Source organism: Corythoichthys intestinalis, chromosome 18, assembly GCF_030265065.1.
Source record: "Corythoichthys intestinalis isolate RoL2023-P3 chromosome 18, ASM3026506v1, whole genome shotgun sequence".
Taxonomy (NCBI): Eukaryota; Metazoa; Chordata; class Actinopteri; order Syngnathiformes; family Syngnathidae; genus Corythoichthys; species Corythoichthys intestinalis.
This window is the reverse complement of record NC_080412.1, coordinates 44,630,429-44,648,604: the sequence shown is the minus strand read 5'-3', so window position 1 is coordinate 44,648,604 and position 18,176 is coordinate 44,630,429. Positions and strand designations below refer to the sequence as shown.

The 18,176-nt window shown below is 39.9% G+C and overlaps 1 protein-coding gene across 1 annotated transcript; it reads left to right on the top strand.

The window, feature by feature from the left end:
• Positions 1 to 7,811: 7,811 nt before the first annotated feature.
• kcnk12l (potassium channel, subfamily K, member 12 like) lies at positions 7,812 to 12,001 on the top strand. The gene is made up of 2 exons (XM_057820279.1): positions 7,812 to 8,130; positions 11,061 to 12,001. The coding sequence occupies exons 1-2, from the start codon at positions 7,812 to 7,814 to the stop codon at positions 11,999 to 12,001; spliced, it is 1,260 nt and encodes a 419-aa protein (XP_057676262.1).
• The last annotated feature ends 6,175 nt before the right edge of the window (positions 12,002 to 18,176 follow it).

The window sequence follows — 18,176 nt, the reverse complement described above, 5'->3', positions numbered from 1 at the left end:
GGAAGGGACATAATACTACCAACTTTTCAGGATGCTCAAAATGTCCCCACTGACTTTTAAGCAACGTTTTTCATCCAGCAGCAGCTACAGTAAACAATGTAAAAATACATCAATGTTGTGGAGGTGGGGGCAACACCACTAATTTTGCTAATGAAAGTCCGACCTGCATCAGAGTTGTCATAACATTAAACTGTGTGATTACTTTTGATTTTTTACTTTTGTTACAATACTTTAGTTTGAGTCTTGGGGTGTTCCATTGTCCCCAAGAAGTGGACCCATTCTTGGATAACTCCCCGTTTTTTTAATAAAGGGACTTGCACTTCAAAATGTTTCTTTAGTAGTTTTTTAAAACAAAGGTTTGAATCAAATGTTATATCACCTGAAACACATGAAAGTTAGTATAAGTAATACAGATTTATTTTTGCATTGATCATTTAGGCTATCAATTAATTAGGTTCACCCAATCTGTTTGGTCTTATAAATGTCCCGTCCCCAGCAAAAAGTGTACATGCAGGTTATGTTGTTATATCGTCCTAACCAACGTTGAGACCAAACCTGGCCCCTTGCCCTTGCTACTTTGGGCCTCAAACTCCCCATTCCATCGCAGATTTTTTCTATTAAAAAACAAAACAAAACAGTATTTTATTTAAGAATGTTAAGATATATGCATGTAAACGTGTACAAATCATTGTTTTCTTTTATATATACAGTATATATTCTTTATCTATGTCATAATTCTTACATTTGCACTGCTTAAAAAAAAAAAACAAATACATTGACCCCCTTCCAAAAAAATAAAAAAAATTCTAAATGTAAATAAGCTCCGCCTCTACTTCGTGGAGTTTCGATTGGTTTTCCATTAACCGCGAAAAACAAGAGATCACAGTATTATATATTAAATCTATACAATAAGACAAAGATGCGTTAGCATTGATAGGGTGCAAAATGCACTTCGTGTAATATTATTTTTTGTAAATTAAAAGCACAGTTGGTCAATCAAGGCAATTTGTTGGGCATTTGATGATACCGTAATTTTTGGACTGTAAGGCCAACCTGACTATAAGCTGCCACCCACCAAATTTGACATGAAAACGACATTTGTAAGCCGCACTGGACTATAAACTGCAGCTGTCCTCACTGTATCATGGGATATTTACACCAAATATATTAACCGGTAACACTTTATTTGACAGCAGCATCGTAAGACTGTTATAAGACCAAATGAACCCCAGGAAGCTTTGAACCACTTGGCGACAAAGCTACATTGCTTCAAGAAGCTTTATTCACGGCCTTCACTGGTCCCTTGAGGGAGTCAATGAACCTCTGCTGCCACCTGCTGTCAACACTGCTGTCATCCAACATGCCTCCTAGCATGTATTGCACCACTACAGATGTAAATTACAATCAAAATTCAAGTTCTCTGCTAATTATTTTGTCAGTTACTGTTGTAGTTGTTTCATTAATTGCTATTTATGGTATTTGTTAACACTATATTTGACAGTGGCGCCATAAGACTGTCTTAAGACTATCATAACTATGACATGACACCGCAATGAGCATTAATGAATGGTTATGACAGATGAAATTTTGTGTCTTCTGACAAATTATTTCACTTTTTAATGGATGGAAAGGATCCCAGCTGGACATAAACGGATTTAGGATCATAATTTGCCGGATGACACTAAATGACAACCATCATAAGCATTCATTAATGCCCATGATAGTGTCATGTCATAATTATGACAGTCTTATGGCAGTCTTATTACGTCGCTGTCAAATAAAGTGTTACCTATTAACCCAAATAAATCAACACACACTGGACTATAAGCCGCAAGATTCAAAATGAGGGGAAAAAAGTAGTGGTTTATAGTCCGGAAATTAGGATGGTAAATAGTAGTGTAAAAAAAAATATTGCATTAAACTACACTGCCTTTGACCTTGAAGAAAAACGTAATGAACACAACTGAAATAAAATTCCACAGGTCTCAATATTCTGTTTGACAGGCATACATACAGTATCCGCACCTGCTTCCAGCAGCCACTCAGGCATCAGATGGTCATCCGAAAGAAGCCTTACCCTTAGCTGCACCTCCACGGAAGATTAAAGCAGTGGCCTGACAACAAACACCTCCCACATAGTCTGCAGCGACAACAAAAAGCCTTCAGAAGCTCCACAAACAGCAGTAAACCCAAGCTGTAGCATATACAGCAGACATGACCAAAGTCCGGCCCAGGGGCCAAATGCGGCCCGTGGTCAAATTTCATCCGGCCCCCAGCCTCTGTCATAAAATCAATAACATCTGGCCCGCACACAGACTTAATAAATTGGTCAGCAATACTGCAACTAGCATATGAAGTAGCTTACACACGAAATGCTGCTCCTCATTTACCCACTAAAAGGCAGCAGCACTTTAACCCTTTATTGCCAAATGCATCACACTTGATACACCTAAAATTTCATGATTTTCAGACTAATTTAGAATTTTGACATTTGTTTTTGGAAAAAAAAATGATGGATGTAAGTCAACACATGCATGTGCAGGTTCCATGAGAAAAAAAAATGATTTAGCATGGGCTATAGATATTAGAGCCCTTATTACACATATTCATTTTGACTTTTCTTTTCACAAATTTGAAAAAAAGGATTCATTAGGACCTTATTTTTCACATTTTGGGATTCTCTGATAATTGCTTCATGTTGCAGGTATTTAAGGGCTAAGCAACATTACTCTGTGTGACCCTCTACTTCCAATTTTCTAAAATGGCGACAATCAACAACAAAAAAGTTGACTGTGACGGCCGACACTTCAAGGATAGGTGGAAATTGGACTATTTCTTCACTAAAATATGCAACAACTGTGTCTTGCCTCATTTGCAACGAGACAGTCGCTGTTTTTAAAGATTTCAATGTGAGGCGATATTACCAAACAAGACACGCTGACATGTACGACAAGATTACAGGGAAGATACGCAGCGAGAAATTGAAGCAACTTGAAGCTAGTTTAATTTCACAGCAGTAGTATTTCGCAAGAGCCCGAGAGTCAAAAGAGAACGCCGCAAAGGCTAGTTGCGAGATTGTTGAAATTATTCATTAAAAAAAAAAATAAAGCAAATGTGACACACTGAATGGCTTGCTAAATTTTGCTTAAATATATTGTTCCACGTAACGGACGTCAGCCAAGGTCGGCCCCCCACATTTTTACCGCGCCAAATTTGGCCCCCTTTGCAAAAAGTTTGGACACCCCTGATATACAGACTCAAAGTCTTGTTTCATGAATCCAAATATTATGATTTTCACAGTAGATTTTTAGATTTCAAATAAAACTATTTGAGAACTTGAAAAAAAAACAATCACCAGCTAAATTCAATCAAAAATCTTTTAGAGGAGCGCAAGATGTTCATGCGTCAATAATATCAACCACGTTGCGGAGGAGACCCTTAATTCTGAATGTCTATTGAAACGGGGGACACGGTTAACCAGGGTGGGCTTCAAGAGGATGCTGTGGGCGGGAAGAAAAATGTTAGTGCATGACGTATGAAGTGTCATTAAGTAGCTGTGCTTGCACCAAAAAAAAAAAAAAAAACTGAAGGGGCTTCCTCTTGCTGGTCATCATTCAACAGATGAACAGCAGCCGCGCTCGGAGAGAAGGAAACTGCGCGCAACCTGATCAGGTAGAAGTCATTTTATTATCAGAATCCACTAAAATCTCATTTGTATATCTATTTTTTTGTCCTCTCTGTAAAATCTGTCCTTGGACACATTTACATTAATTTCATGTTGCATTGTTTATTCATGAATGCATACAAAATGATTTAGAGTATTAGCTAATTATGCATGGAGAGAGAACATAGTGTATTTGATTTTCTGCATTTGACCAACACTGCAAAAACACACCTCCTTAAAACAAGTTACATTCCTTTGTTTTCAGTGTAACTCTACTAGAAATAAGTGAAATGATCTGCCAGTGCCTCAAGTCAATTTTATTCATTTAGATTTCTTCAAATAAGAAAAATATGTAGCTAAAAATGAGTTTAACGTGCTTACTTTAAGCAAAAATTTGTATATTTAATCTTAAAAAAAAAAAAAAAAAAAAGCTTGCCAGAAATGTTCAACAATATATATTGTTCAAAACGGTATATTTTCTTGGTTTAGGTGAAAAATGACAAACTTTTAGATGTACAGTAGGGCAAATAAGTATTTAGTCAACCACTAGATGTGCAAGTTCTCCTACTTGAAAAGATTAGAGAGGCCTGTAATTGTCAACATGTGTAAACTTCAACCATGAGAGTCAGAATGTGGAAGAAAAAAAAAACAGAAAATAACATTGTTTGATTTTTAAATAATTTATTTCCAAATTAGAGTGTAAAATAAGTATTTGGTCACCTACAAACAAGCAAGATTTCTGGCTGTCAAAGAGGTCTAACTTCTTCTAACGAGGTATAACGAGGCTCCACTCTTTACCTGTATTAATGGCACCTGCTTGAACTCATTATTTGTATAAAAGACACCTGTCCACAACCTCAGTCAGTCACACTTTAAACTCCACTATGGCCAAGACCAAAGAGCTGTCGAAGGACACCAGAGACAAAATTGTAGACCTGCACCAGGCTGGGAAGACTGAATCTGCAATAGGTAAAACGCTTGGTGTAAAGAAATCAACTGTGGGAGCAATTATTAGAAAATGGAAGACATACAAGACCACTGATAATCTCCCTCGATCTGGGGCTCCATGCAAGATCTCACCCCGTGGCGTCAAAATGATAAGAACGGTGAGCAAAAATCCCAGAAACACAAGGGGGGACCTAGTGAATGACCTACAGAGAGCTGGGACCACAGTAACAAAGGCTACTGTCAGTAACACAATGCGCCGCCAGGGACTCAAATCCTGCACTGCCAGGCGTGTCCCCCCGCTGAAGAAAGTACATGTCCAGGCCCGTCTGCGGTTCGCTAGAGAGCATTTGGATGATCCAGAAGAGGACTGGGAGAATGTGTTATGGTCAGATGAAACCAAAATAGAACTTTTTGGTGGAAACAAAGGTTCTCGTGTTTGGAGGAGAAAGAATACTGAATTGCATCCGAAGAACACCATACCCACTGTGAAGCATGGGGGTGGAAACATCATGCTTTGGGGCTGTTTTTCTGCAAAGGGAACAGGACGACTGATCTGTGTAAAGGAAAGAATGAATGGGGCCATGTATCGAGAGATTTTGAGTGAAAATCCATCAGCAAGGGCGTTGAAGATGAGACGTGGCTGGCTCTTTCAGCATGACAATGATCCCAAACACACAGCCAGGGCACCAAAGGAGTGGCTTCATAAGAAGCATTTCAAGGTCCTGGCGTGGCCTAGCCAGTCTCCAGGTCTCAACCCCATAGAAAATCTGCGGAGGGAGTTGAAAGTCTGTGTTGCCGAACGACAGCCCCAAAACATGTCGATCCAAGGCTTCAACTGGGACCGTGTGCTTTGGTCAGATGAGACCAAGATTGAGCTTTTTTGAACCAAGCATTCAAATTGGGTCTGGCATGCCACGAAAGATGCGCATGCTGAAAAACATCTCATACCCACTGTGAAGTATGGGGGTGGGTCAATGATGCTGTGGGGCTGTTTCGCTTTCAAAGGCCTTGGGAACTTTGTTAGGATGCATGGCATCATGAATGCTTTGAAATACCGGGACATTTTAAATCAAAATCTGTTGCCCTCTGCCCGAAAGCTGAAGATGGGTCGTCACTGGGTCTTTCAGCAAGACAATGACCCTAAACATATGGCCAAATCTACACAGAAATGGTTCACCGGACACAAAATCAAGCTCCTCCCATGGCCATCTCAGTCCTCAGACCTTGTTTTGTTGGCAAAAGGGGGGCTGTACAAAGTATTAACTAAAGATGTCCCGATCGATCGGGTCCGATCACGTTATTTTCAAAGTATCGGAATCGGCAAAAATATATCGGACATGTTTTTTTAAAATAAATGTATAGTTTTTTATAGGGCTGTCAAACGATTAAAATTTTTAATCGAGTTAATTACAGCTTAAAAATTAATTAATCGTAATTAATCGCAATTAATCGCAATTCAAACCATCTATAAAATATGCCATATTTTTCTGTAAATTATATATATATTCTGTAAAATAAATTGTTGGAATGGAAAGATAAGACACAAGATGGATATATACTGTACATTCAACATACGGTACATAAGGACTGTAGTGGGCATTTCACTCTACTGTCATTTAAATCTGTCTATGCTCCGAAGTGTCTACTCTTTCCAAAGCTAGACAGCTAGTGAACGACGCCTTAATAATCAGACTTCTTCCTTTTTCATCTGATTTATTAATAAAATGGCCTCAAACCATTGTCCTCTTTAGACCGTCGTAAAACTACAAAAAAAAAGTACACAAACATTGCATTAGCAACAACGTTAGCTTAGCACGCTGTACAGGTTCACTAAACATAAACAAAAAGCGTCTCATACAAAAAATATAACATTTCACTTACTAACATAATATGTACATTCTTTACAACAACCATACTTACGGACAAATCTTGTCCAAGGATCATATAAGCACAACATTACAACGTAGGCGTCAGCCCGAGACGTCGTGCAGCCATATTGAACTGGCAAGAAAACAATAAACCATGTCGCAAAGCGACCACAAGAGTTCGCTGTTAGACAGCACAAAAAGCCTTGCTGTAAAACTTACCAAAAGGCAGAATATTGTCTGAGTAGGACATGTGCGTTAATTGCGTCAAAAATTTCAACGTGATTAATTTAAAAAATGAATTACCGCGCGTTAACGCGATAATTTTGACAGCCCTAATTTTGTGATTAAATCGTTTTCTAATTGTATTTAACGTTACAGACAAATTGTCTTACACTCATCCAGAGTCTTTAATTTTGGCTTAAAGTAGGGTTATCAAATTTGTCGCGTTAACGGCGGTAATAACATTAAAACATTTAATGCAATTAACACATGCGCTGCACTACCCACTCACACATTGTCGCGTTCACTCTATAATGGCAGCGTTTTATGTATACATAGAGCTAAAAAGCAACGTTAAATGAGTAGAGAGAATTTTGGCAGCCTTTGAAGCCTTTTTTTAATTGGTTAAATATCGTGGGCAGCAATGTGGGGAAGAAAGGTAGTAGTTGATCTTTTTCTTAACACCCTATGTTATTTCCCAACGCACAGAAGATATATCAATTAGATATATCATACCACTATGCATAGTCATGGTTGCACTTCCCATCATGCATTTGGGCAGAATGAAAAAAAACATGATCGGAAGAACCCTAGTATTAACACCAGGGATGCTAATAATGTAACACACATTATTTGATGTCATATCATTTTTTCTTTATGTGGGATTTTTCCCCACTGAATAAATGCACTTGTATTGAAGGTTGGATTTTTCTCTTTTTTTTCCATTAAGGTCCCATATTATTTGAACAAAAAAAAAAAAAAAATTAGAAGCTAAAAAACACATCATAACCAGGGGTGCCAATAATTATGGAGGGCACTCTAGTTAGACGAGGCTTATTGATCGCGCTGGGAGCATGAAAACAAAACATCAATTCACAACAGGAGAAAAACGAACAACCAAATTAAGGTGTAATGCAGTCGACAATTTGAAAAGTAGTGGAGTAGAGTAAAAAGAAGTTTGAAGTACCACTTTATATTTGTAATCAAGTAAAGTACAGATACACTAAAATGTACTTAAATACAGCAACAAAGTGCTTTAACTTTGTTACATTCCACCACTGCATAAGCATAAATCTACAATCTGAATAATCATGTTCTTGTTGCAGTCAGTCATGGCTCGGAGGAAGGCGCCCCTCAATGTTGACAACGCTCGTTTCTTCCTTCTTGCCGGACTCATTCTCCTCTACCTGCTGTGCGGGGCCGCCATTTTCTCTGTCCTGGAACACCCCTTTGAACTCCGGGCCCGCCGCCTGTGGACGCAGCAGCTGGATAATTTTACCCAACGATACGGCGTCCACGAGAGCGCCCTGCGCACCCTACTGCGACACTACGAGGACGCCAACGGCGCAGGGATACGAGTGGACGCATTGAGGCCACGTTGGGACTTTTCCGGCGCCTTCTACTTTGTGGCTACAGTCGTCTCAACTATTGGTAAACTTTTTCACGCTTTGTATTTTCCAGTTCAACTATCACGGCACACCTCAGAAATTTCTTACATTCTGTTTAGCTGAATACAGAAGCATTTTGTTGTCAGGGAAAAGATAGTTTTGAGGTATACTCACCCGCAATTGACAATAGACGTCCAATCAGTTCATACTGGGAGGGATGGCAGATCCAATTATCTCTGACAGCCAAAATACAGGTAGTACCCGGGTTACAACATACTCGACTTACGTGATTTCAACGCCGGAGTCTCATCTGCCATTTTGTCAGGTTTGGACTCTGCCAAGGTTGCCCTTTGTTACCGATTCTGTTCATAACTTTTATGGACAGAATTTCGAGGTGCTGTCGAAGCTATGAGCGGGTCCGGTTTGGTGGCCACGGCATTGCATCTCTGCTTTTTGCAGATGATGTGGTGCTGTTGGCTTCATCAAGCTGTGATCTCCTGTTGGGATGAAGATAAGCACCTCAAAATCCCAGAGCATGGTCCTCAGTCAAAAGGGTGGCTTGCCCTCTACGGGTCAGGGATGAGTCCCAAGTGAAGGAGTTCAAGCATCTTGGAATCTTGTTCATGAGAAACGACATCGATGCAGCAACTGCAGTGATGCAGACTCTGTGCTGGTCCGTTTTGGTGAAAAAGGAGCTGACCCAAAAGGCAAAGCTCTTGATTTACTAGTCGATCCACGTTCCTACTTTTACCCATGGTCACGAGCTGTGGGTCATGACCGAAACAACAAGATCACTGATACAAAATGAGTTTCCTCTGCAGCGCTCTCCATTAGAGATAGGGTGAGAAGCTTGGTCATCTGGGAGGGAATCTCGGTCATGCCATGCAGTGCTTGTCCCTGAATGCACCACATCACATTATGCCAAGTAGCCAATCACCTCACCAGTCACTACATAAGCTGCCTTGACTCTTCTCCCGTCAGTCATCTAACCTATCTGTAACAAGTGTGAGCTTTGATGTTAAGCACACCAATGAGCTGTACCAATACTGGGTGCATCAGGAAGATCAGGTTTGGCTACGAATGAAGACAGACAAGTTTGAAATCAAATCAATGTCCATCAACTGTAAAAAAAAAAAAAAAAAAACAAGTTCAATTTCCGCACCCCAATGTTCATGGGTAATGAACGGCCAAGCATGGATGCCTTCGGTTTTATGGACGCGCAAGGTGAGTGTCCAGTAGCGCAGCTTGATTCTTTAAAAGTTGAATAGGTATTGGAAGTGCTTGGCTTGAGTAGTGGGGAGAGAAATGGACAGGCTGAAGGACCTCCGACCAGACCGTGACTTGACAATTGTGTTGAAGGACAGGAAAAGGGCAGTCTTCAAGCTCTTGGCCTTGATTCCTAACTTGCCATCCTTTAGCTGGAGTAGTCCCAAGGCAGGGCAGGGCACCTGGCCTGCATGGACCAACCACCCCAATTACGAAACATGTTAGAATTAGCATGCTAACATAATAAAATGATAAAATAATAAGCACCTATAGACACAGAAAATTACATGAACACACAAGTTAGCAGTGTGGCTAATCCGCTAACAATAGATGACAAAATTCAGACTCACCAGTTTACTTGGATGTAATAGAGCATAAGTCCCCCACACAAATAGAACCATTTGGTTCTATAATTTCTAAAACAGTCTTTGAACAACTTTGAAACATATAATTGGTTGAATACATCAAAAAGCGTTCAAGACTGACCTGCAGCTGTTGCTCCTTGGATTTTTTCCCACACGACTTAAGAGGGAGGAGTCAAGGCAGCTTATATAGTGCCTATGTGACTGGTGATTGGCTATTTGGCATAAATTGACTTGTCATGTCAAGTGGGGCCTTCAGGGAGTGTGGGAAAAACAAGCATTGGCTAAAATTTAGGACTCTTGACCAAGGTTACAATCGACCCCTCCGTGTTGAGAGGAGCCAGTTAAGGTGGCTCGGGCATCTGGTTCGAATGCCTTGTGGACGCCTTCCTGGAGAGGTGTTCCGTGCATGTCCCACCGGCGGGAGGCCTCGGGGACGACCCAGGACATGCTGGAGAGACTTTTGTCTCTCGGCTGGCTTGGGAACGCCTTGAGATCCAGTCAGAGGAGCTGGTTAAAGTGGCTGGAAAGAGGGAAGTCTTTGCTTCCCTGCCCCCGCGACCCGACCCCGGATTAAGCGGTAGATAATGGATGGATGAATGGACATTTGTGATGATATATAGACTGACAACGAGTTGAATGACACCTCTGTTATGGCCTGAGACGGTCTGTATCACTTTCACTGGCACTAATTACCTTTGAGGAGGATGGCAGGAACCTTGCCACACAAAAAACTACAAATGTGCTGAGGGCTTTACAGCATACTCACTTTCCCCCTTTCCCCATTCATTTGATATTGTTTAGCAGGGGTGGGCAAACTGGTCCTCTAGGGCCGTAGTGGATCCTGGTCTTTGTTCCAACTGATCCAGCACAGACACTTTAACCAATGAGGCTTCTACTGAAACAAGAATCACTTGACTGCGATCGACTGATTGCGCTTGCAAGACAACAGATTGGTGAAAAGGTTTCCTCTTGATGGGTTGGAACAGAAACCCGAACCCACTGCGGCCGTTTGTGGAATAGTTTGTCCTACCCTTGTTGTTAACTACAAATGGATTCATTACCTCATCATGATTCATCCTGCACACATCTGCTGGAAACAGAAATGTCATTCAATCCAACTGCAGTCGACCAGGAGATCAGGATTTTACAACACTGTGCGCTTGTCCTCTGGGAAATGCAGTCTTCCTTAAGGCAAAACGCTACCGCTTTTGTCCACCTGCGTCGCTAAAATCGACCAAACTAAAAAGTTCCTTTTGTCCCTTTCAGACTTATATCCCGGTAAAGCCATACTCGTTGTTGTCTTTTCGATTTAAATCTTTTCGCTTACTGATTTTGTTTTTAGGGTTCGGGATGACCACGCCGGCAACCGTTTCGGGAAAAATCTTCCTCATCTTTTACGGCCTGATCGGCTGCGCTGCGACCATTCTATTCTTCAACCTTTTCTTGGAGAGGATCATCACCATGCTGGCCTACATCATGCGCTGGTGTCATGAACGTCGCCTTTGCCGCGGCGGAGTCGGCGATGCGTCGGCGAGGCAGGAGTCGTCCGCCGGAGAGGACAGCCTGGAAGGCTGGAAGCCTTCAGTGTATAACGTGATGCTGATTTTAGGACTAGCGTCCATAGTGATCGCCTGCAGCGCTTCCACGTTGTACTGCTCAATGGAGAAGTGGAGCTACGTGGATTCCCTTTACTTCTGTTTTGTGGTCTTCAGCACGATCGGATTCGGGGACCTGGTGAGTAGCCAGAGGCAGAACTATGAATCTCAAGAGGCCTACCGCCTGGGGAACTGCTTTTTCATCCTCATGGGGGTGTGTTGCATCTACTCGCTCTTTAACGTCATTTCCATCATCATCAAACAAACGCTCAACTGGATTTTGGAAAAGATTTGCTCTTGTCCCGCGAGCAGATGCCGCCGGCTCCGCCGCCCCGACGGAAAGCGCGACCGCAGGCGTCGCCCGGCTAATCCGGGAAAGCGACTGAAGCGCAACACGGTCCGGCCGCTGTCGTCTCACTGCCCTGCGGGAACGCGACGGTACGCCGACGGCTCGCCGGAGACCGTATACGGCAGCGAGACGGACGGGGTGTACGTGGGCCGGCGGCCGTCGGGGGAGATGATATGCGTTAATGAATTCATGGTGTCTAATAAGGTGTCGTTGGCGCTGCTGCAGAAGCAACTGAGCGAAACCGCGCACCAGGGGCCGCGGCAGAACGGATTCTCGGACGGAGTCGGGGCGTTGGCCATTATGAATAACCGTCTACAGGAAACCAGTTTTGATAGGTAGCGGCACAGATACCATGATGAATCAACTAATCGCCAACTCGTCGATGAGCAAATTCATCGTTTGTTGACTGATAAATGGTCCAAATCCTTTTTTTGAGCCTCTTAATGGTAAATATTCTGTTATTTTGTAAATGTATTTTATTTTCCCTTTTATCGTCCCATCATCCCCTCCCTGAAGTAGGTTAATGGGGGCGCGGATGGTCCGGGGGACCACACTGGGTCCCGGGGGAGGGCGGTGGCCCTGCTCCCTTGCCGGAGCTGTGGGAGCAGGGACGGGCCGTGGCCCCCACACATCACAGCACACTGCAAGACAATCACACAACTGATGGGACTAACGGATGACTGGGTGCAATTTGATACACTCAAGTAGAGATACCATCAATGCCGGGATTAGCGATCAGGCAGCATAGAATAGGATGTCAATATATCCACACTTACAAGTGATTACTGGGCTCTACACCTCACATTGCTGTTTTGTGTACGCTCCACCCTGCCTAATCACATCTCTTTTTGATTCCCCCCCAACCTCTCTTTAGTCATCAGGCCCCCCATGGTGTCCACCAGAAATACAATTAGCTAACGATAGCACCACTACATACAGTTAGTGTAGGAATTGAATGCATTTGTTGTTGTTCTCTTCTGTCTCGCTCTCTTCCTGTATTTTCCTTTCTGTCACCCCATAAAACAACAAATCTAAGGCTGTCAAACGATTAAAATTTTTAATCGAGTTAATTACAGCTTAAAAATTAATTAATCGTAATTAATCGCAATTCAAACCATCTATGAAATATGCCATATTTTTCTGTAAATTATATATATATATTCTGTAAAATAAATTGTTGGAATGGAAAGATAAGACACAAGATGGATATATACACATTCAACATACGGTACATAAGGACTGTAGTGGGCATTTCACTCTACTGTCATTTAACTCTGTCTATGCTGTCCTCACTCCGAAGCGTCTACTTTTTCCAAAGCTAGACAGCTAGTGAACGATGCCTTAATAATTAGACTTCTTCCTTTTTCATCTGATTTATTAATAAAATGGCCTCAAACCATTGTCCTCTTTAGACCGTCGTAAAACTACAAAAAAAAAAGTACACAAGCATTGCATTAGCAACAACGTTAGCTTAGCACGCTATACAGGTTCACTAAATATAAACAAAAAGCGTCTCATACAAAAAATATAACATTTCGCTTACTAACATAATATGTACATTCTTTACAACAACCATACTTACGGACAAATCTTGTCCAAGGATCATATAAGCACAACATTATCAGCCCGAGATGTCGTGCAGCCATAATGAACTGGCAAGAAAACAATAAACCATGTCGCAAAGCGACCACAAGAGTTCGCTGTTGGACAGCACAAAAAGCCTTGCTGTAAAACTTACCAAAAGGCAGAATACTTTCTGAGCGGGACATGTGCGTTAATTGCGTCAAATATTTTAACGTGATTAATTTAAAAAATTAATTACCGCGCGTTAATGCGATAATTTTGACAGCCCTAAACAAAACATAATGAATAATCACAATGGGAGTATATCGGACTCCCATGTGATACGTTAAAACTGTTCAGACCAATAGGACGCGCAGATTCGTTTTATCCGTGCATAGACTTCATAATGATAATGATGGGACACAGGGCCGATTAATAAAGGGGCTATCTCCGTCAAAGCTGACCGATTGGAATCACAGACAAAGGGCTTTTCTCGTTGAAAATTCTTGTGAATAAATGCTTAAATCCCTCAATTCTTTATAGATATGGACGCAAGTCTCGATTCTTGGTAAAAAGCAAAAAAAAAAACAACAACAACAAAAAAACGTGCAGTTAGCATTTATTTTACGTACATATGTCAAAGTACGATGCTAGTCTGTCAGTCAATGTTGCGGCCGCCATATGTAAACAGAGCTTTTCCGGTGAAAATTCTTGTGAATAATTGCTTAAATCCCTGAATTCTTCATAGATATGGACGTAAAACAGTCTCAATTCTTGTATAGAAGCAAAAAACTATTTCTATACATAAAAACGTGCAGTTAGCATTTATTTTACGTAAATATGTCGAAGTATGGTGCTAGTCTGTTAGTCAATGTGGCAGCCGTCTTATATAAACAGAGCTTTTACGGTGAAATTTCTTGTGAATAAATGCTTAAATCCCTGAATTTTTTATCGATATGGACGTAAAACAGTCCCGATTCTTGGTTAAAAGCAAAAAAATGTGCAGTTAGCATTTATTTTACGTAAATATGTCAAAGTACAATGCTAGTCTGTCAGTCAATATTGCGGCCGCCATACTATATGTAAACAGAGCTTTTCCATTGAAAATTCTTGTGAATTAATGCTTAAAATCCCTGAATCCTTTATAGATATGGACGTAAAACAGTTTTGACTCTTGGTTAAAAGCAAAAAAAAAAACAAAAAAACAAAACGTGCAGTTAGCATTTATTTGACCTTAATATGTCCAAGTACGATGCTAGTCTGTCAGTCAATGTGGCGGCCGTCTTATGTAGACAGAGCTTTTCCGGTGAAAATTCTTGTGAATTAATGCTTAAATCCCTGAATTTTTTATCGATATGGACGTAAAACAGTCCCGATTCATGGTTAAAAGCAAAAAAAAAAAGTGCAGTTAGCATTTATTTTACGTAAATATGTCGAAGTACAATGCTAGCCTGTCAGTCAATGTTGCGGCCGCCATATGTAAACAGAGCTTTTCCGGTGAAAATTCTTGTGAATTAATGCTTAAAATACCTGAATTCTGTATAGATGTGGACGTAAAACAGTTTTGATTCTTGGTTAAAAGCAAAAAAAAAAAAAAAAAAAAAAAAAAAAAAACCCAAAAAACGTGCAGTTAGCATTTATTTTACGTTAATATGTCCAAGTACGATGCTAGTCTGCTAGTCAATGTGGCGGCCGTCTTATGTAGACAGAGCTTTTCCGGTGAAAATTCTTATGAATTAATGCTTAAATCCCTGAATTCTTTATAGATATGGGCGTAAAATTGTTCTGATTCTTGGTTAAAAGCAAAAAAAAAAAAAAAAAAAACGCGCAGTTAGCATATATCTTACGTAAATATGTTGAAGACTGATGCTAGTCTGTTAGACAATGTGACGGCAGCCTTACAACAAAGAGCTTTTTACGTTGAAAATTCTTGTGAGAAAAACTTACCTTGAATCCTGTTTGTATGCGGTACAGCTTTTGTACTTTTTCAGCATAAATCCGGCGTTGGATCGCTGCATGTGTCACGGTGATTAACTGAAGCGGATTGTGGGATGGCCCCCTACTTGAAGCCGTGGCGCAGTGAAAGTCGAATCTGACCCGTCAATATCATTACGAAGTCTATGGCAATTTTTTCTTGATTTAGGTGAAAAATGACCAACTTTTACATGTATGGTCTTCATGAGAACAAATAGTAATATTTACTTAAAGTGGAATAGTAAGTCTTTAACCCTCAAAACAAGATGGGTAACACTTTAGAATAACTATCCGTTTTACTAGTTAATAGATCATTAGTAAACTGTTGATAAAGGATTTATTGTTGATTTGTGAAGTATTTGTTCACAGTTTGTTAAGCATTTACAGGGTGTTCCAATATGGTTGACTCCATTCTAAATGCCCATGCTAGTTGATGGATCTTAATAAAACTATATACATTTTATGTTGAAGGTCATAAGTTTTATTGGTTAAATATAAAGTACAAATATTTTTTGTTGGTTCTATTGCAGATTTTCATAAATGTGCAACATGAGAGCTGCCTGCAAAATGCCTTATCAAAATGCCTTCACTTTTGAAGTGAACGGCAATTCTTAACCTGAAAAGATAGAAATGCCAAACATTACACACAAAAACTTGAAACGTTTCTACACAAACCGTGTTTCAGGTTAAGAACACCCTATAAATGCTTAACAAACTGTTAACAAATACTTCACAAATCAACAATAAATCATTTATCAACAGTTTACTAATGATCTATTAACTAGTAAAACAGATAGTTATTATAAAGTGTTACCACAAGATGGAGAAAATGATTTGACTAGATGTAAGGAAAACGATCTGATTAAGACATGATAAATTTGCAGTGTACGCCTTTGTCGCGGTTTTCTTTTGTGGGTTGAAAACATCTCAAGAATTCGACATCACAATCAAGATGGCTTTGTCCTCAAGTGATTGTCTTCAGATGAAAGCAGCCGCCAAGGAGCACTTGATGGCGGATGACGCTGATGATTTAAGAGCTAGCAACTCCTTCATAAATGTGTGCAAAACACTAAAGCGACATCTTTTAGTTCTTAACTGATACACCGTTCACTCTGTAAGTAAACATGCTCGTTGTCAAAACCAGTTCAAATTGTCTTTATTTAGACTAAACCCCAGTTTAGTTGTAACACAGTATAGCTATACAGACAAAATTGCTTGATGAGATGATACATTAATGACTGAATTCCTTAACATACAGAAAAGAAAATACACTTCACATGCAAAATACTGACATAAGTTTTCAGGCTAGTTTCATTTAGCATATGGTAAAAATCACTAAATGTATTCCTGATATTTTTCTCAAATGTATTATTAATTATACCATGAGTCGTTGTTAAAAAAAAAAAATCTTATTTTATCGTGGCTCCAGTAATCCTTCCCATAAACTATCATATGTTGAGTTAAACGGACTAAGGAAAGTAATAGCCTGAAAATATTATGTTTGAAATGTATTTTTGGGATAAGGCTGCCACGCTTCATCGAAAACCAATCGATTATCAAATTAATTGACAATTCCAATTATTGTTTAAAGCGCGTACGACAGGATAAAAAAAGTCCTAAATTGCATTATTATGTGAATTAGAATCATATTTTGATACCATTCGACTATATACAATAATTTGGCAAAGCGCAGATGACGAGAAATTAGTCTTTTAATCTGCCGGTTAGGCACCATTTAGCAATTGGAGAAAAATACTTAAAATACTTAAAAATACTTAAAGATATCAGAGTAGAGATTGAAACAATGACATTTTGAGGCTCCTCTCGTCGCATTTTCCTCATTCTGAATCTTCCCCCTCAATGGGCTGAATTCTAAATCAGATGAAAGCATGACTAGGGTTGTTCCGACCATGTTTTTTTTGCTTCCAATCCGATCCCGATCGTTTTAGTTTGAGTATCTGCCGATCCTGATATTTCCCGATCCGATTGCTTTTTTTTTGCTCCTGATTCAATTCCAATCATTCCCGATAATTTTTCCCGATCATATACATTTTGGCAATGCATTAAGAAAAAAATGAGTAAACTCGGACGAATATATACATTCAACATACAGTACATAAGTACTGTATTTGTTTATTATGACAATAAATCCTCAAGATGGCATTTACATTATTAACATTCTTTCTTTGAGAGGGATCCACGGATAGAAAGACTTGTGACTTTGTATATTGTGACTAAATATTGCCATCTAGTGTATTTGTTGAGCTTTCAGTAAATGATACTCTAGCCATGCCCAAATGCATGATGGGAAGTGGAACCATGACTGTGTAGTGCTACCAATTGATATATCTTCTCTGCGTTGGGAAATAACATAAGGTGTTATGAAAAAGATCAATTGCTACCTTGCTTCCCCACATTGCTTTCCCATGATATTTCTAATCATAGGGAGAGGGATTGTAAGGCTTTAGCCAATTAAAAAAAGGCTCCAAAGGCTGCCAAAATTCACTCTACTCATTTTACGCTGCCTTTTATCTCTCCTTATAGGTAAAACTGCACCATTACAGATTGAGCAGGACAATGCGTGAGTGGGTCGTGCAGTGCATGCATTAATTGCGTTAAATATTTTAACGTGATACATTTTTTAAAAAATTAATTAACACCGTTATCGGAATGAATTTGATAACCCTACCTTAAGCCTAAACTAAAGACTCTGGATGAGTGTAAATATTATGTCTGTAACGTTAAATACAATTAGAAAACGATTTAAATGAAAAAATATATGTAAAAAAAAGGCATAGCCGATATTTTTTTGCCGATTCCGATACTTTGAAAATGACGTGGTCCCGATCGATCGGGACATCTCAACTATACTGGACTGTCTCAGAAAATTAGAATACACAATATTCTAATTTCCTGACTGTCTCAGGAACTTGTACTAACATTTATCTTTTAAGAACTACAAGTCTTTCTATCCATG

Coding starts and splice junctions, on each gene's coding strand:
- kcnk12l (XM_057820279.1), top strand. CDS start 7,812: ATGGCTCGGAGGAAGGCGCCCCTCAATGTTGACAACGCTCGTTTCTTC. Junction 8,131..11,060: donor TACAGTCGTCTCAACTATTG/GTAAACTTTTTC, acceptor TTTTGTTTTTAG/GGTTCGGGATGACCACGCCG.